At 36.0% G+C, this 20,934-nt stretch overlaps 1 protein-coding gene and 1 non-coding gene across 3 annotated transcripts in view; both read right to left on the bottom strand.

Moving 5' to 3' along the window:
- The window catches only part of RNGTT (RNA guanylyltransferase and 5'-phosphatase), a 269,902-nt gene that overhangs the window by 236,692 nt on the left and 12,276 nt on the right, over nucleotides 1-20,934 (bottom strand). For both annotated transcript variants that reach the window (XM_012750902.3, XM_076003118.1), the window contains exons 3-6: nucleotides 18,499-18,602; nucleotides 18,315-18,403; nucleotides 8,100-8,175; nucleotides 6,341-6,581 (exon numbers count right to left, since the gene is read on the bottom strand). In XM_012750902.3, coding sequence (XP_012606356.1) covers nucleotides 6,341-6,581; nucleotides 8,100-8,175; nucleotides 18,315-18,403; nucleotides 18,499-18,602 — 510 coding nt within the window. The remainder of the gene's footprint in view (nucleotides 1-6,340; nucleotides 6,582-8,099; nucleotides 8,176-18,314; nucleotides 18,404-18,498; nucleotides 18,603-20,934) is intronic.
- On the bottom strand, nucleotides 4,606-4,709 carry LOC142871313 (small nucleolar RNA U13). Its single transcript, XR_012919563.1, has one exon. It is a non-coding gene; the product is annotated as a small nucleolar RNA U13 (small nucleolar RNA).

Here is a 20,934-nt window from a genome sequence, read left to right as displayed (position 1 = left end):
AACTCAATCTAAATCCATCAGATTCAGTTGCCTGATAATTTGGAATTGGGATTCAGAGACAGGCAGTTAGTCTCTGCATGTGGCTAAAATTATAAGAGGTTAGTTTAGAAGCTGTGGAACACATATAATCTCCCCGGAAAGTGAGGAATCAGAAGAACCAGGGACAGTAAGAAGACTAATACAAATAAAGGTAGGAAAGCAGAGAAGAAAAACTATGAAGAAATAATAGAAACTACGTTCTAGGTAACTTTCCAGGTCCAAGCTCCAGGATCATCCTGAAATATGGCTATATTCCTGTGTTTGAGTTTTACCAACTTACTCATGATAAAGTCCTCTTAATATTTAAGTCAGTTTGAGTTAGTTTCTACTACTTCTAGCCAGAGAGTCTAAATTAATAAAACCCTCTATCCTTTGTATATTGAAGGATATTGCCCCACATTCACAAAAAGCAGTTAGTCTTTCTTGCCATTCTAACTTCTATCGTTATACTGGTAACATAAATCTCCATTGAGATAACACGACCCATCCAACAACCTAGTCTTCATGGTTCAGTAATTTCATTTTCAATGACTCTCATCTTTGCCCAACTTGAACAACCTGCTCCATGACCATACCATCACCATTCCAGACATACTACCATACTATTAACATCTTTTGATCCACTTCAACTCACATTGAGTGCACACAGCATTCTAAAACCAACATGCTACTCTTTCATTGTTACATAAGGTAGCTTAACTCTTTTATTCTCACTATGCCCACTTTTCAATCTCACCAAGACTAACAATCCCTTCATTCCTCCCTTTCACAGTTTAACAGCCCCCCTCTGCCATCCTGACTTCACTCCTATGAGCCTAGAACCTCTGGCTGATTACTTCAATCTTTTTTTCCCTGATATCCTCGGTACCCCTTATCTTTTTCTCCTTCATCACACCCATACTAAATATCCCCACATTTCAACCAACCTACCCTTAATCTTTCAAACTCCCACACACAGACAGCTGAAACTTACCAAGGAAAAATCACAATCTCAGTTGCATCCTCAGTGCTGAGAACACTTCCCTCCTATTGTTGAAGACCTATTACATCAACTGTACTTGACCTCCAGTCCCTTTCATTCCCTCAGAGATTTCTCTATCATTTATTCCCAACCTTTACTTTCATCTTCATTGACTTCATTAGCTCCTTATCAACAACTAATAAATACACTTGAGTTTATCTCATACTAAAAAGCCTTTTGTAACTATGTCTACATCAATTTCCCCTTCTCTCCCTTTTTGATCACAACCAAGCCACTTAAACAAATAGTCTACACTAGAGTGCAGAAAAGAGTTAACAAGACTATTTGCAAGGTTCACCCCTGGAGGGCATCTGGGAACCTGACTCTGAGTGTTCTCAGTCAACTGGTAAGGGTGGTTCACCATACCTAGATTATTTGTACAAATAATACAGTTTGTGCTAAACAAACGCTTTCTTTCTGGGATCCTGGAATTTTGGTACCCAGTTAAAGACCTCAGAGAATCAGAAAGACAGTAAGGATGTGAAGGGCCAAAAATTCAGAGGGAAGGGAAGCCCAGAGAGGTGAGCAAGACATCTGGCACAGCTTGTCCCCTCTAGGATTTTCCTCTAGAGGCACTGTTTCAAAAATGGTAGCTGAGAGGCTAAGAAGCTGAACAGAGCTTTTAGCAATATAATAGGAATGGCAAACAAAAACTGGAGTTACAGGTCACCAAGGAAAAAGAGTCCTGTTTAATTCTCCAACCTTTCAGTTAGGATCCCTAAAAGGCTACAATCCAGGAATTAGAGTAAACCAAAATAGACCAGTCCCCAAAACTAAAGCCTAGCTTCCAAACAATTCAATCCTCAGTTAAAATGTTCTGCTGCTAAAGTAAAAGTAGGAGCAAAAGTAAATCCTCTCTGAAAGAAAATAATATGATCAGAGTCTCAAATTATTTCCACAGTTTTTAGTAAGTAGTATCTAGTATTCAATCAAAAATATCCAAATGTTCAAAAAAAATTTTTTAAACTACAATCGACTAGAACTCAAAAGGGCCCAATAAAAACCAAAAAATACCTACAGGAGATCTACATATTATTTATTTGACACAGGCTTTGTAAAAACTGGCAATATATATGTTCAAAAACTTAAATGACAAAATGAAGAATTTCAGCAGAGAACTGAAAACCATTAAAAAAATAATTCATATGGAAATTCCAGAAGTGAAAGTAAAATAACTAAAATTAAGTACTCCATGTGTAAGTTTAAAAGCAGCTTAGGCCAGGCAAGGTACCTCACACCTGTAATCCTAGTACTCTGGGAGGCCAAGGTAGGAGGATTGCTTGAGCTCAGGAGTTGGAGACCAGCCTGAGCAAGAGCAAGAGCTCATCTCTACCAAAAACAGAAAAATGAGCTGGGCGTCATGGTACGTGCCTGTACTCCCAGCTACTGAGGAGTCTGAGGCAGGAGGATAGCTTGAGTCTAGGAGTTCCAGATTGCAGTGAGCTATGATGATACCACTGCACTCTATGACAATAGAGTCTTGCTCTGTCTAAAAAAAAACGAACAAAAAAAAGGCAGCTTAGACAAAGTTAACAAGGAAATTAGTAAACTCAAAGACAGATAAGAAGAAAATATTAAAACTAAAAAATGAAGAAATAAAAAGACGGAATATAGAAAAGAGCATAAGAGATTGTTCAAAAGAAGAAAAAAAAGATCTATTGGTACTGGGTTAAGTAGAGTCCCACAAGGAGAAGAAAGAAAAGAATGGATCTGAAACAATATTTGAAAAGATAATGGCTAAAAATTGTCTAAAACTAATAAAAAAAAATCTAGCCACAGATTTAAGAATCCCTAAAACACCATGCAGAATAAATATAAGAAAACCACAGGCCGGGCGCTGTGGCTCACGCCTGTAATCCTAGCTCTTGGGAGGCCGAGGCGGGCGGATTGCTCAAGGTCAGGAGTTCAAAACCAGCCTGAGCAAGAGCGAGACCCCGTCTCTACTATAAATAGAAAGAAATTAATTGGCCAACTGATATATATATAAAAAATTAGCCGGGCATGGTGGCGCATGCCTGTAGTCCCAGCTACTCGGGAGGCTGAGGCAGGAGGATCGCTTGAGCCCAGGAGTTTGAGGTTGCTGTGAGCTAGGCTGACGCCATGGCACTCACTCTAGCCTGGGCAACAAAGTGAGACTCTGTCTCAAAAAAAAAAAAAAAAAGAAAACCACACGTAGAAACATCATGATGAAAATGTTGAAAATCAAAAACAAAGACAGTGTCTTCAAAGAAGCAACAAGACAGCTGACTTGTCAACAGAAATGTACTGTAGAATGATATCTTCAAACCGCTGGAAAACAATAACTGCCAAGCACCCAAGATTTCTATGCTCAGAAGAAACTTTATTCAAAATTATGTCAAAAAAGATATTTTCTGTTCTGATAAGGTGAATCTTCATCAATGAAAAAAATAAAAAAATAATAATAAAAAAGAAATTTAAAAAAAGATATTTTCCCACAAATACTAAGAGACTATGTCACACCAGATCCACATTAAAGGAAATACTAGCTCTTCAGTTAGAAGGAAAACTATCCAAAACAGAACCACAAAAATATGTGAAAGAATGAAGAGCACAAAAAGGGTATATATGTTACGTGTAACTAATAGTAATGTATAAAAATGTCTTATAGGGTTTAAAATATACATAGAGTTAAAATACACAATACTAAAAAAGAGAGGAAGAGGTTAATGGTATCAAAGGTTCTAAGATTCTTGCATTATCTAAAAAGTGGTAAAAGTACTAACAGCCTTTAACAAGTCAAAGATGTATATTAAAATCTTTGGTAACTACTAAAAGAATAGTAAAAGAATGTATAACTAACAAGCAATGAGTGGAGAAATAGAGTAATGAAAACCACCACAAAGAAGGTAAGAAAGGACAATAGAAAGAAACATACTACATGTGGGACAAAAAAAATAGTAAGATTAAATCCAATGTTATCAGTGCATCAAATATACACAGACTAAATAATCTTATAAAAGTAAAAACTGTTGACTGGATAAATAAAACACAGCAGCATGATGCTTGTAAGATATACACATTAAATAAAGGTTGAATGTAAAAGGATAAAAAATATTCCGTGTAAACACTATCCAAAAGAAATCTTGTAAAAGCATACTAATATCACATTTTACAATAGTAAAAGATACTATAAAGATAAAACAATATTTTATACATATTTATACATCAAATAATACCACCTCAAAATATAAAAAGGAAAACCTAACATAACTACAAGGAGAAATAGGTAAATCCACATTCAGAGTGGGAATTTTTTCTTTTTTTTTTTAGCTTCAATAGGATATCCTTAGCTTCATGAAAGTGTGGAATTTTTAAAACACTCCTTTTAGTAATTGACAAAACAAAACAAAAGAAACTAAGTTTGGAATTTTCTTTTAAACATCATATTTATTTTCCCTAAAGAAACATGTCCATCGTGGCTATTTTTCCTCTTAATGCTGCTTCTGGAGCTCATTTGCAACTATAGAAATTTAATGGTACTTGACAATATTAATATAAAACAGATGTCATTTTTTTTTTTTCCACGTCAGACGGGTAATGTGCCGATGTCGTAACAAGGTTTGAGGGAGGCACATCTCACGCATGCGCGTGAAGACCCAATCATCATGCTTATGAACTACAAAAGGATCAACAGATGTCATTTTTAAGACACTTAATAAAAAAGACACTGGCAAAAAAAAAAAAAAAAAAAACCTGAAAACTTTATCACATTGTCCAAATTAATAACTTTGTTTTAAATTCTTTTATAAGATGAATTAGAATTCAAAACACCTGTAAGCATATACTCATGATTAACGTTACTCTTAAAAAGTATACCTGAATTCGCTTATAAAAATGACATAAGAGGGTACTCATCTATATTTTATGCTATGCTATTTATTCAACTTTCCTAAGAGTATAACTGTTATTTTTCTAAGTATGTGATTCAGTAATTTCAGATATTTAAATTTAGAAAATAGTAAATTATACTAAGAGAATAAACTACTTTTAAAGTTATGTCTATGCTCCAAAGCAATTTATACTTTTCAGTGGACTTATACTCTTGAAGTTTAAAATGTGTAAATACAATTAAAACAATGTTTTTCAAATAAGGGACTTTTTTAAAAAACCAAAATAAGACCGGGTGCAGTGGCTCACGCCTGTAATCCTAGCACTCTGGCAGGCCAAGGCAGGTGGATCGTTTGAGCTCAGGAGTTGGAGACCAGCCTGAGCAAGAGCGAGACCCCGTCTCTGCTAAAAAAAAAAAAAAAAAAAAAAAAAAAAATTGAAAGAAATCAGCTGGACAACTTAATATATATAGAAAAAATTAGCCGGGCATGGTGGCACATGCCTGTAGTCCCAGCTTCTTGGGAGGCTGAGGCAGGAAGATTGCCTGAGCCCAGGAGCTTGAGGTTGTTGTGAGCGAGGCTGACTGACACCATGGCACTCTAGCCGGGGCAAGAGAATGAGATTCTATAAATAAATAAATAAATAAGTAAGTAAGTAAGTAAGTAAGTAAATAAATAAATAAATAAATAACCAAAATAACTGTTATGATTTACATAAACAAAAAAAAAGGCATTTTCTTCTTTGCCTGTGAACCACTATCTACTAATAAATGAGTTGTAGTGTATTACTGTTCAACCATAATATACCACACACCTTAATTACTAACTTCGTGAACTCTTAATTACCTCCACTTTCCCTAACTTTCCCCTTTGGCCTAAACCATATACTCATGTATGTACAGGTATGAACAGTACTTTTCCTCTCAAGTTTCCCTATCCTTCAAGGAGAGAGCTCCTAATATTCTTAGTTAGGTCTTTTATTTCTAGATAAGATTAATAAATGTTGGCTAGAGAAGAAGTGAGCGTTTTCTCAGTTTAACTTTATGGGAAGTATGAAAACACCACCCATGGTGAGAGGGAGGATTAGAATTCATATATAAAGTCATCTGAACTCCGTGACAATTCTGTAAAGCATTAGTAAAAATTCTCACTAGATATTTATCTGAAATCTCACAATACTTTGTAAAGAAATACTAAATTCTCAATCTAAGAGTTCTTTGGTTTACCAGAGATACAAAAAACAAGATGAATTTACATAACTGCAGTTTTTCTCTTTGAAAAGACAGACTCATGGCTATCAATAATCTTTAGAAATAGCCAGAATGAAACCTTACAAACCTAGCTAAAGAAACAAGGCCAACATTCCATTTTCACAAATCTCAATAAGCTTGTAGAAGAAGATAAAGACTATTATAATATTTTTAAACATTACCAGTTTTAACCTTTCTTTTCTCCTTTTGCCAAAGGAAGCACTTGACCCGGGTTCTGATTCCTTTTTTCCATCCTCATCCTCATCTTCATCTTCATCATCCTCAAAACACCAATCTGGTAATAGAGGTGGGGGTGGTGCTTCCTCTATATCACCATAGCGACGAAAAAGCTCCTTCAAATAATCACCCTTATAGATTCCTGGTGGTCTGGCTTGGGCAAAAGTAGCAACTGCTGCTTCAATACTATGGGAAACAAACACCATGCAAAGTCCTCACTATTCTACATTTATGCAGACTTACCAAAACTCACTTTTTATATTCAAGACACCATATAAAGTAAACTAGAAGTTTATAAAATGGACAAGTCACAGTCCTCATCCACAAGGCATTCAATCTATTAAGGGACAAGTTCATTCTGATTCAGTTTTAATATAAGGTACACTGAAAATTCCTAAACTCTAAAAGTAAATTGCTATGAATATATAATAAAGACCTGCGTAGTATCTGAAGAATTTAAAGTCTTAAAGGTTGAGTTCTGAATGTAAGGGAAAACAGCATTCAAGGAAATGTGAATAGCAATGTGAACAAAAGTAAAAGCATGTTGGTTTTACAAGAACTTCCAACAGACTCAGGCACTTAGGAGTACAGGTCATCAGAGAAAAGCTAAATATAGGCTGAGTCAGACATAGGAGCCTGGGGTTACTGTGTTGAGCATCTGATTAACCAGAGCTAGAAAGTATGAGCAATAGCAAACCTCTGAAGATGTATACTGGAGAATGTACAATCAGATGTGTACTTCAGCTGATTACATTCAAAAAAGTACCAACTGTGTGAAAGCCTTTGTAAACATAAATGATGACCTTCTAGTATTCCATGGTGTGTATAAAAACTAAAATAAAACATATAAACAAATAATGACCTTCCATCAGTCAAAGAGAAAATTCAGTTAGTAATATCTCATTCTCTTAGGATTATCAAGAAACTAAGGATCTAATCTCTCAGGATCTAAAATCACACTTCTCAAATAACAGATGCTCAATAAAGACATACTGATTGGTTTAAGTGGAGTAACTCTCGCCCAAAAATACTTCCTTCATATAGCATTGTGAGCTTCTCCTAGTATTCAACAGCTATAAAAAAGATCCTACAGGTTGAGTATCCCTAAACCAAAAATATAAAACCCTTAGGGTAGAGAGAACAGAAAGAAAATAATAAATGAAATTTTTTAAAAAAAACTACTCAAAAATGTGAAATCTAAAATGCTCCAAAATCCAAAACTTTTTGAGCACCAACATGACACACAAAGGAAATACTCAATGGAGCATTTCAGATTTTGGATTTTCAGATTAAGGATGCAAAACCAGTAAGTATATTCCAAAAATCCAGGGGAAAAAAATCTGAAATCTGAAACTTCTGCTCCCAAGCATTTCAGATAAAGGATGCTTAACCCGTACAAAAAAGGAAAAGAACAACAACAGTAACTTCCCAAGCTGAATACAAACACAAAATATGGGAAGAGGCTATCTCTGATAATACTATAAGATATGAAAAAAAATCTGAAAAGTAAATATATTTTATGGGATTCATAAGCACTCAAAGTGCTACTTAGTACAAAACACCAGGTTATAGTAGTATAATGATTATTATATCTAAAATGAAAACCATTACAAATTATATTCATCATGAGTTCACCAAAAACTTGGCAATATAAAATTCTACAACTAAAATATTAATAAAATTTTTATTATAAGATATAAATACCTCCAATCCATTTTCTCCACCAAAAAGGCACATATGAGGAAACCAGTGCGATTAAAACCATGGGTACAGTGAACACCTAGAAAATAAAGTAGCTTTTGTTTAAAATTAATAAATCACTTCAGAGGCCACATTTTACTTTAAAATTCCAACCTGCAATCAAAACATTTCGGTCATTTTATAAAATAACTACATTTTAAAAAGCCTTGAAATACCATCTCTTATAACTTAATAACTTGTCAGCTTAAATTGTTTAGAATGTAATTTATAGCTACACGTTTAAAAATAATATATTGATTTATTGGTTAAAAACGTATCTCTACTGTCTAAAGATTTCTCTTAAATTAAAAGATTCCAAGCATTTTAAACAAGGAGGTACTTTCATCAAACATACAACTCAAAACAGACACCTATGCTCCATGAACTCTAAATAAATTTTTTCCAGTATTCCTCTTACGATCGATAGCACACATTTGCAAGAGAGGTAAATCATATTTTTAAAAATCCAGAAACTAGAACAAAGCCAATAGACTACTGGAAATATAAACTCTGGAGGTGGATACCAATTGAATGTAATCAAAAAAAGCTGCTACAGAAAATAATTAATTGAAAGATATACAGTACAATAAAAATAAATGCTCTGAGGCTGGGCATGGTGACTCACACCTATAATCCTAGCACGCTGGGAGGCCAAAGTGGGTGGATCCTTTGAGCTCAGGAGTTCGAGACCAGCCTGAGCAAGAGTGAGACTCCATCTCTACTAAAAAAATAGAAAGAAATTAGCTGGACAACTAAAAAATATATATACAAAAAAAAAATTAGCGAGGCATGGTGGCGTGTGCTTGTAGTCCCAGCTACCTGGGAGGCTGAGGCAGGAGGATTGCTTGAGCCCAGGAGTTTGAGGTTGCTGTGAGCTAGGCCGATGCCATGGCACTCTAGCCTGGGTAACAGAGTGAGACTCTGTTTCAAAAATAAATACATACATACAGTGAATCTTGATTGTGATTTCACTAGTGTCTACATCTATAAAAACACAAATAAATGGTGAGGCGTGGTGGCTCACACCTGTAATTCTAGCACTCTAGGGGGCCAAGGCAGGAGGAGCGCTGGAGCTCAGGAGTTGAAGACCAGCCTAAGCAAGAGTGAAACCCCATCTCTACTAAAAATAGTAAAAATTAGCCAGGCGTGGTGGAGCACACCTGTAATCCCAGCTACTTGGGAGGCTGAGACAAGACGATCACTTGAACCCAGGAGTTTGAGGTTGCTGTGAGATAGGCTGACACTACTGTGCTCAGGTTTGGACATGCTAAGTTTAAGATTTTTATGGGACTTTAAAATATTTGGAAATAATGGTAAAGAGCTTCAATGAGAAGTCTGACAGGTGCTGTAGATTCAAGGATAATCAGCATAGACTCAACTACAGAAGGCTTCTGTGATATAGATAAGATCACTGAGAATGAGTACATAAAATAAGAATATTAGGGCCGGGCGCGGTGGCTCACGCCTGTAATCCTAGCACTCTGGGAGGCCGAGGCGGGTGGATTGCTCAAGGTCAGGCGTTCAAAACCAGCCTGAGCGAGACCCCGTCTCTACCATAAAAATAGAAAGAAATTAATTGGCCAACTAATATATATAATATAAAAATCAGCCGGGCATGGTGGCTCGTGCCTGTAGTCCCAGCTACTCGGGAGGCTGAGGCAGGAGGATCGCTTGAGCCCAGGAGTTTGAGGTTGCTGTGAGCTAGGATGATGCCACGGCACTCACTCTAGCCTGGGCAAGAAAGCGAGACTCTGTCTCAAAAAAAAAAAAAAAGAATATTAGGGATGGAATCTGAGGAAAAGCAACCTTTCAACAATAAGTGAGAAAAAAAGAACCATAAAAGACAACTGAGAATGAACTGCCATGGGATTAAGAGAACAAAAAGTATAAAAGGTCATGTATCCCAAGAAAAGAGAAAGTTTCAAGATATGAGTGTTCAACTGTTTAAATGTCACATAATTATTAGAATTGAAAGTCACTATTTAATGAAGAGTACTGAGCAAGGACTCTAGACAGCAATGAAGTGAAAAGGAATAAATGGATTCAACTGGAAGAAAAGTATGGGTTTTCTTTTGTTTTTTTTGGGGGGGTGGATTATATAATAAGCAATGCTTAGGTATGTTTACAAGCTCAGGATAAGGATCTAGTTAAATCACAAAGGTTGACAATAATATAAATGATATAACTGAAATGAAGTTTCTGAAGGAAAGAGATGAAAAATAAAGAGATCAGCCTTGAACAGAAAGACACTCCTTAAAAATAAATAACTGTGACCATGAAATTCCATAGATTCCATTATCTCCATTCCTTTGTAAGAAAAGGTGTTTCAAAAAAGTCACACAAAGATGTAAGCTGTAAATAGATTTTTGTATTCATGTTTCTTCTTTTCTACCTTCTATTTTAGACCAATTCAAGCAATATTTCAACCTTAGATAATGTTTCTCACCTAAACCAGTTTTTATTCCAATTTTAACTCTCACAAGATTAACAAAGTATTTTTACAAATAGGAAATGTAGGAATAATTGCCAATGAAGTAATATGTCATGTGAAGATACATAATCTAAGAAAGAACTATTCTTCTTTTAATATTTTTTGCTATGCAAATATATAGTTTTAGTCTTATTGTTCAATTATACTTCAAAACATTAATAGAGGAGTGAATTTAAAGTAAGGGTTCTAAACTTACAAAACTCTCACCAAAACAAATCTGTATCCATCATTGTAAGAGGCTGAGGCAGGACTACTTGAAGCCAGGAGTTCGAGACTAGCCGGGGCAACATAGTGAGACCTCTATAGAAAATTTTAAAAATTAGCCAAGCATGGTGGCACACATCTGTAATCCCAACTATTTGGGAGGCTGAGGCAGTAAGATCACTTGAGCCCAAGAGTTCAAGGCTGCAGTGAGCTATGATCGCACCACTGCACTCCCACCTGGGCAACAGAGCAAGACCTTGTCTCAACAAACAAACAAAAAATCTCTATAGAAAAATTTGGAAGATTATGTATTTGATGTAAAAACAAAAAAAAATCCATTAAGCATACTACAAGCTTAAATATATCTTCAGTGTTAAAAAAAAAAAAGCATTTTTCAGTTTTCTTAATTTCATTGCAACAATGGGTCCATCTAGTGGCAAGTAAACCACAGTTTATAACTAAAGATTAGCTCACTATTAAACTATTTCAAGGCAATTTCTATTCAAATGTATCTTCATTTTCTAGGTAAGCTAATAGAGCAAAATAAATTTATATGACATTTACAGTCAAATTAGAAACAAACTCCCCAACAAAGGGAGAGAAAGATGAACTACATCTATATAAAAATACATGGCTAATATGATCCACATTTGAAATTAAAAAAAAAAAAAAAAGAAAAAAAAAAAATACATGGCTAAATATATAATATAAATTAGAAAGGGATAGTTTATAAAGGGCTGTTGGCAAATCTTTTTAAATAAAGCCTCGTCTCAACATATACCATTTCCTTTCTATCTCACTACCCAGATAAATTTTTCTGATAAAAAATGTATCTGGTCAGTCTAAATCAGTGGTTCTTGATGGGGGGCAATTTTGCCCCCCATGAGACATTTGGCAATGTCTGGACACAATTTTAATTGTCAAAATTTGTGGGGCACTGCTAGTATTTAATGAGTAGAGGCCAAGGATGCTATTAAATACTCTAGAATGCAAGGATAACCCCTCAAAGAATTATCCAGTCTAGAATGTCAATAGTGCTGTGGATGAAACAATATAAGTGATATATCTAAATGAGCAACAAAAATGGTAAAAACAGAAAAGGAAACTAACAATTACTAAGAACCTATTATAAGCCAAGTATTTTAAATATTTTTACTTAATCAAAAGAAATGCTTTTTACCAAAATAAACATGTGCTACTAATGAAAATACATAGCCACAAATCTGTTGCATGTATGTATTAATATAACTAGAAACACCTAAAATAATTAGAAGCATTAGCTAAGCCATGTATCTGTTATACGTAGCCCACCACTTGCCAAGAAATCAGCTGTTTCTCTTCTAACACAAAACTTATCTTTAAATTTCTCTAGGCCAGGTGCGGTGGCTCACGCCTGTAATCCTAGCACTCTGGGAGGCCAAAGCGGGCAGATCACTCAAAGGTAGGAGTTTGAGACCAACCTGAGTAAGAGCAAGACCCCATCTATACTAAAAATAGAAAGAAATTAATTGGCCAACTACAAATATATAGAAAAAAAAAATTTAGCCAGGCATGGTAGTGCATGCCTGTAGTCCCAGCTACTTGGGAGGCTGAGGCAGAAGGATTGTTTGAGCCCAGGAGGTTGCTGTGAGCTAGGCTGACACCACGGCACTCTAGCCCAGGATACAGAGTGAGACTCTGTCTCAAAAAAAAATTTCTCTAGTCCACAAAATTCTTACTCTCAAAATAGTTTATTTCTATACATGCAAATAAATGCACAACAGCTCCATAATCTCTTCTTTGTAATTATAATTTCAAAAAAGCTTTGAAAAAAATTAAGTTTCTTGGTAAATCATTTAAGGACAAAACCTGACCTGAACTGATGTGATATTATTTATAGTCTACTTTTCCTACTCAGTGTGAATTAATATTCATATGTTTAACTGCAGAAATGTTAATCTGTTTAATTATGGGATGCTTTCTAACACCCAGATTATCTCTAAATACTCTTTTCCACTAAAAGGAACCAGGCTCCTTGGAGAAATAACTGATTCTAAGACTGGAAAACATCTTTTGCCAGAAAACAACCGAACCATCAAAGACTACTGGGGTGGCAAGGTGCAGTGGCTCACACCTGTAATCCTAGCACTCTGGGAGGCCAAGGTAGGTGGATCATTTGAGCTCAAGAGTTCGAGACCAGCCTGAGCAAGAGCGAGACACCATCTCTACTATAAATAGGAAGAAATTAGCCAAACAACTAAAAACAGAAAAAATTAGCCAGGCACAGTGGTGTGTGCCTGTAGTCCCAGCCACTTGGGAGGCTGAGGCAGGAGGATCCCTTGAGCCCAGGAGTTTGAGGTTGCTGTGAGCTAGGCTGACACCATGGCACTCTAGCCCAGGACAACAGAGTGAGACTCTGTCTCAAAAAAAAAAAAAAAAAAAGACTACTGGGGTGATATCAAAAGCAACTTAAAGGGGCTCCCCATGGCCTAGGAAGGAGCAATTCTAGACATCAGAATAAATATTAGCTCCAACTGATTTAAATACATCAACTATATAAAAAGTTATGAGTTCATAGATACTCTAAAAAAAATTAATCAGTCACAACCAGAGATTACTAAACTACCAACTCATTATTCTGAAAATTGAGAAATAACAGGAAAGAATAAAATATTTAACCTGCCTTTCCAATACAAACTATGTTTCAGGATAACCAAATTGTTGAGAAGGAATAGTTCTTTGCTAAAGAATAATCCTAGCTATTCTAGCTAATATATGAAGAAATTAAACAATGTGAACCTTTTGCAACCCCTAATGAAATACTGGACCTAGGCAACAATCATCAATGGACACTAAAATCATTAAGTAAAAGATGAAATGGAGAACTTTATAACAGAGAAAACAAGCTACCACAATTTGAACCCAACATATTCATCTTATTACCACTAAAAGTGAGACAATCAGACATGTGCTTCCCTATGTGGTGTAAAAGAAAGTACACAATACCAACTATGAAGTATTCTTGCCTAAAACTCTAAAAGTGAATCTAATTATGTCTCTAGATTTAACTACCAATTTACAAGACATACAGGAGATAAGGGAACAAGTTAACTGATACCATGAGGAAGCAATCAGATAAACCCCAGAATGTGGAACACTTTACAGAAAAATGACCTGGTTTCTCCAACAAATTGATGGCATTAAAAAAAAAGAGAAGGCCGGGCGCGGTGGCTCACGCCTGTAATCCTAGCACTCTGGGAGGCCGAGGCGGGTGGATTGCTCAAGGTCAGGAGTTCAAAACCAGCCTGAGCGAGACCCCGTCTCTACCATAAAAATAGAAAGAAATTAATTGGCCAACTAATATATATAATATAAAAATCAGCCGGGCATGGTGGCTCGTGCCTGTAGTCCCAGCTACTCGGGAGGCTGAGGCAGGAGGATCGCTTGAGCCCAGGAGTTTGAGGTTGCTGTGAGCTAGGCTGATGCCACGGCACTCACTCTAGCCTAGGCAAGAAAGCGAGACTCTGTCTCAAAAAAAAAAAAAAAAAAAAGAGAGAAAATCAAAGAGACTTTAAGAGACAAACAACAAAATGCAATATGTGGATACTGTTGGATCCTGGTTTGAAAAACAAACTTTAAAAAGACACTTTTTACAAAGGACATGAACAGAAACTTTCCAAAAGACAGAATAATGGCCAACAAACATGAAAAAATGCTCAACATCTCTAATCATCCGGGAAATGCAAATTTAACCACACTTATCTCCAGTGAGAATGGCCCTTATTAACAAGTCCCAAAACAATAAATATGGCATGGATGTGGAGAGATAGGAACACTCCTACATTGATGGTGGGACTGCAAACTAATTCAGCCTCTGTGGAAACAATATGGAAATACCTTAAAGCGATACAAGTCAATCTACCATTTCATCCAGCAATCCCATTACTAGGCATCTACCCAAAAGAACAAAAGTCACTCTATAAAAAAGACACCTGTACTCGAATGTTTATAGCCACACAATTCACAATTGCAAAGATGTGGAAACAACCAAAGTGCCCATCAATACATGAGTGGATTAATGTGGTATATGTATACCATGGAGTACTATTCAGCTATAAGAAACAACGGTGATATAGCACCTCTTGTATTTTCCTGGCTAGAGCTGGAACTCATTCTATTAAGTGAAGTATCCCAAGAATGGAAAAATAAGCACCAAATGTACTCACCAGCAAATTGGTATTAACTGATCAACACCTAAGAGGACATATAGGAATAACATTTACCAGGTGTCGAGCAGTTGGGGGGAGGGGATGAGTATATACATATATAATGAATGCGATGCACACCAACTAGGGGATGGACACGCTTGAAGCTCTGAGGGGGGGAGCGGGAGTGGGGGGGGCGGGGGCAATATATATAACCTTAACATTTGAACCCCAACAATATGCTGGAAAAAAATTAATAAATAAATAAATAAAATTACACTTTTTAGATCATTGAGAAATCTAAAAATTAGATGACATAAGGAATTTGTAACTATTCTTTTAGTATAATTATTGCATGGCGATTAAATAACAATCAAAAGTCTTATCAGAGATGCATACTGAAACATTCTTAGTAAAATGACATAGCTGTGATTTGCTCTAAAATACAGTTTGAGGTAATGGAAATGCTAATTACACTGATTTGTCGTTAAACACTGTATACAATATAAATGATCTGCTTTTTTCAAATATGTGTGCTGATTCCAGAGTTTGGTTTGGTTTTTAACCAAAGAGGCTGTGATGAAATTCCTTTCACATAAATTTTTATGTCCATCTCTGACTACTACTTCCTTAAAATAAATTCTTAGATGTGCTCTTGATGAGTCAAAGGGCATGAAAACTTGTAAGGATCTTAAGAAATATCACGAAGTTGTCCCTCCAGAGAGGCTATTCCAATTAACACTAACAATGTATGAGTACATCCATTTTATCCAATCCTTGACCACTAAAAGACATAATTTTTTACATCTTTGCCAATTTGGCATTGGGGGGGCATAACAACATATATTTTAATGTGTATCTCTTTATCAAATGAGAATAAATTTTTTTCTTTTCCTTTGGTTTCTTGTATTTCATATTTTATAAATCACTCTTTAATTGTTTACCATATTTTTCTACTGAAGAATACCTCTTTTGCTTGTTGGTTTATAAGATATCTTTGTAAATAAGCATATTAACTTTTTACCTGCCACATATGCTTCAAATATTTTTCCCAATTTGTCAAATATCTTTTTGCCTTGTTTCCGTTGTGTTTTATAATACAGAAATTTTTCACTTTTATGTGGTTAATCTAGAAACCAGCATGGCAACTAATTAGAGAGTTAGACTTTAAAAACCTGGCTCAACCACCTGTAAGATGCATAACTATGGGCAAATTACTTAATTTCTCTGAGACTCAGTTTCCTTGCCTGTAAAATGGAGATAACACCACATAGCATTGTTACGAGGATTACCTTTACTCATTCATTGTTTCCCACTGTCACTGGGCAAATAATAAGCATTTGTTAATAGCAGTATTACCATTATCATTAATAGCCACCACATTTTAAACTTTGACAGTAGTTCTCAGATTTAAGTGTGCATAAAAATCACCTGAGACCATTATTTTCAAAATCTAGATTCCTAGCCAGGAGCAGTAGCGCATGCTATTATAGTCCTAACTACTTGGGAAGCCAAAGTGGGAGGATCACTTGAGGCTAAGAGTTGAAGGCTGTATGTAGTTCACTGTGAGCATGTCTGCGAACAGCTGCTACACTCCAGCCTGGGCAAAACACTGAGACCCCATCTCTTAAAAATATATATATATAAAAGTATAAATATATATTTTCATATATATATAAAAATATATACACCTAGATTCCTTTTTTTTTTTTTTTGAGACAGAGTCTTATTCTGTTTCCTGGGCTAGAGTGCTGTGGTGTCAGCCTAGCTCACAGCAACCTCAAACTCCTGGGCTCAAGCAATCCTACACTGCCTCAGCCTCCCGTGTAGCTGGGACTACAAGCATGTGCTACCATGCCTGGCTAATTTTTTTTTCTATATATTTTTAGTTGGCCAATTAATTTCTTTCTTTTTTTCTTTTTTTTTTTTTTTCTTTTTAGTAGAGACGGGGTCTCGCTCTTGCTCAGGCTGGTTTCAAACTACTGACCTTGAGCAATCCCTGCCTCGGCTTCCCAGAGTGCTAGGATTACAGGCATGAGCCACTGTGCCTGGCCCCTAAAACATTTCTAACAAGTGCCCTCAGGTGATTCCCACTAGACTTACCTTTTTATTGCTTTTAAATTATTAAATAAATACTATTTTCTCCTATATTCTTACAGGTCCTTTTTAAAATATTTTGTTAGAGCCCAGGGCCCATAGACAGCCAATAACCAGCCATTAGCTTCTGTATTATGCTTGCTTGCTTGCTTGCTTAGGAGAGTGGGAAATTTTCAGTTGACCCTTATCTGACTCCACACCCACCATCCTGACTCTGCTAGTGTGATTAAGTTTAGAAACTAAGGAGAAGGGTAGTGCATAGCACAACTGCCCACAAAATATAGCCTCTAGGGGTCCAGGGTCGGAGCGCCCTGGACCCCTGAGGCACCTGAACATGCTTTGTGTACCCAGCGGAATGCGTTCTGGCTTAGATCACAAGATGCAGGATGTACTTCAACTAAGACTGATCTTCTCCATAAATTAGGATACTTCACTCTGGGCTGAACTGACGCCTACAAAACCCATCTCAAGGCTCCAACCCCCCACTGTGTTAAAACAAGATAAGATTGTAAGATTGATGCTTTGTAAAAGTGCTTGCTAATCAGATTTTTAGAATGCGTTTTTTTGCCTTTAAAAGGGGGCCATTTTTCCATTCTCACTACCACTTTCTGTGCCTGCCACACTGCAGGACAGAAGTAGTCCTGTCCAGTAAATAAAGACTCACAATTTGGCCCAATTCAGTTTCTAAGGTGGTCTTTTCTTGCACTTCGGACTAAAACAATTTAATCCATCTAAAATGTATTGATTTTATGGTTGGCTAATTGTCTGAACATTTGTTGAATAATCACACCTTTCCCCTGTAATTTGAAAACATCTTCACCACCAGGAAAACTACTGTTGTAGTTTCCATTGGTTTACTGTATGCTTTAATGATTGGTAAAAAAAAAAAAAAAAAAAACCCTTACCACTTTTGTTTTTCAAATTTTTTTGCTCATTATCTTGCCTGTTTGATTAGCCAAATTATTTTTTTCTGTGTACAATAAATATTGGAGGCAGTGGATTTTCCATATTAACTTCATAGTAATTCAGCCAAAGTCTCATCAGAATTTTGCTTGGAATTACATTAAAAATTTGAAATTAATGTGGAAACAAATAATGTCTCTCCATTTCCTCATGGCTTCATTTTAATCTTTAAAATATTTAATATTTTCTTCATAAAAACCACCTAAAATATTCACCAGTAGTAAAGCCAAACATACATACCTATAAGTTCAGGTGGATTTCTTTCATTAAACCGCTCACACAGACGAATAAATGCTTCAGTATTCTCAGTTGTAGGGCATTCACCATGTCTAGTAATATGGAAAAAAAAATTTTTTGAAAAAAGAAGAGATTGCAAATTTCAATGAACAGTTTCAATATTAAAGAGTCTTAATATATAACTTACCCTTTACACTGAAGTTTTATATATTTGATTCCTTCTTTTTCTATGTCATTTCTGTCATAGAACCTTGAAGTATTGGTCAAGTCTACCAACAAGCCCATTTTAACCTTAAAAAAATTAAAATAAAAAAGGACAGATTTACTAGTAAATTAATTTGTTCCAAAACAAGTTGGCTAAATGGCAATACTATACAGTTCATCCATCCACAATGAGGGAGATTTCATGTTCACTATACCACTGAATAACTGACAATAAAAGTATCACTTATGGCCAGGCGTGGTGGCTTACACCTGTAATCCCAGCACTCCAAGAGGCTGAGGCAGGAGGATCACTTGAGCCCAGGAGTTTGAGGTTGCTGTGAGCTAGGCTGACTATGGCACTCTCTAGCCCAGGCAAGAGAGTGAGACTGTCTCAAAAAAAAAAAAGTATCACTTATCCAAATCTTATTCAGACACTAGAACTTAGTAGGCACTTGATGAAATAAATGAACCCCCAAACAAATGAAGGAACTAATAAGCAAGCAGATTCCACTCCCAATATCACAATAGTTTACACAATAAAGAAAACATTGCTTGTGTTTTCTTTCTTTTAAGAGATAAGACTCTTGCCAAGTGGCTCAGGCTGGAGTGCAATGGTGCAATCATAACTCACTGCAACCTTGAACTACCAGGCTCAACCAATCCTCCCACCTCAGCCCCAGCCTCCTGAGTATCTAGGACTATATGCATGCGCCACCATGTGTAGCTACTTTCTTTTATTTTTTATAGAGATCCTCTCTTGCTATATTGTCCAGGCTGGTCTTAAACAACTGGCCTCAAGTGATCCTCTTGCCTTGGCCTTCCAAAGTGCTGGGATTACAGGTGTGAGCTACCACACTCAGCCTGCCTGCATTTTCTGCATCTACCTCTTCACCTATGATTTATTAGACAGGAGGCTACAGCAGGAATAGCATCTATCTGAAATACACAACTCAAGTTCTAAGCACACACCATACCAGCATTCCCAGTAGCCACTACCAATGACTGTTAGTAACTATTGACTACATCACACCTTATCCCAAGCTTAAAAGATGAGACAAGCTATTATGTCATACATGTATCTATAGATATATCTCCCCCTTCCTATTTGATGAATAACCCTTCTATCTATTTTCTAAAAATACTCTGAGGCCTACAGTTATATTTTTTCAAAATAAGCAAGGTTAAAAATAGAGACTCTTTATTAAGAAGATAGCAGTATGGGAAAGCAATTTCCCTCTTCTCTTCTTGGCTATCATATTAAAATATGTAACATAAAAACAAGGTAAATGGTTTTTAAAAAAAAAAATAAACCAAACCTCATTTTCAGTGAAACTAAGAGGAATATAATACCACGCAATCATAAAAAATGTCTAAGTTCTACCTAAAAAAATTAAAAGCACTGCAGAACCTATATGGGAAGGAAAATAGGAAAATCAGACCCACAACCTACAGATTTTAGAAAATGCCAACAAAAAAACATTTCCTATAAGAAAAGAGCTCACCCAAAAGTGGTAGACCTATCTCTCATCTACGTTAGAGCTAAGAAATCTGGAAGACTGGGCAGATTACAGTGAAGTAGAAGCAATCACGGGGGAAAATGTAATGAAGACACACAAAAATAGTAAAAATGACCCCATGTCAGTAAATCTTATAAAATGCCAACATAAATACACTCCATGAAGGAACCATCCAGGTAAATCAGTAAGGGACTAACTAAATAAATTATGGTACAGGTTGAGAATCCCTTACTTGAAATGTTTGGGACCAAAAGTGTTCCAAATTTCAGAATTTGAACATTTGCATTAAACTTACCAGTTGAGCATCACTAATATGAAAATCGAAAATCTGAAATGCTAGACTAGTAAGCACTTCCTTTGAGCATCATGTTAGTGCTCAAAAAAATTCAGATTTTGGATTAGGGATACTCAACCTGTACATATATTAATGGAATACTATGAAGATGTAAAAAAAAAATAACAAAAAGTTCTTTATGTATTAATAGTACATTCAAGATCTTCATATGGTTAGTGCTCTGGGAGGCTGAGGCAGGAGGATCATTTAAGCTCAGGAGTTCGAAACCAGCCTGAACAAGAGCGAGACCCTGTCTCTACTAAAAAAACAGAAAGAAATTCACTGGATAACTAAATATATATATATATATATAAAACATTAGCTGGGCATGGTGGTGCATGCCTGCAGTCCCAGCTACTCGGGAGGCTGAGGTAGGAGGATCACTTGAACCTAGGAGTTTGAGGTTGCTGTGAGCTAGGCTGACACCACGGCACTCTAGCCCAAGCAACAGAGTGAGACTCTGTCTCAAAAAAATAAAAAGGTCTTCGTATGTTAAGTAAAAAAAGTAAGGTTCAGACCAGCACATATAATGTGCTAACTTTGGTACAAAGGGGAGAAAATAATATCC

This window comes from Microcebus murinus, chromosome 5 (genome assembly GCF_040939455.1).
Source record: "Microcebus murinus isolate Inina chromosome 5, M.murinus_Inina_mat1.0, whole genome shotgun sequence".
Lineage (NCBI taxonomy): Eukaryota > Metazoa > Chordata > Mammalia > Primates > Cheirogaleidae > Microcebus > Microcebus murinus.
This window is presented reverse-complemented; position numbering and strand designations above follow the sequence as displayed.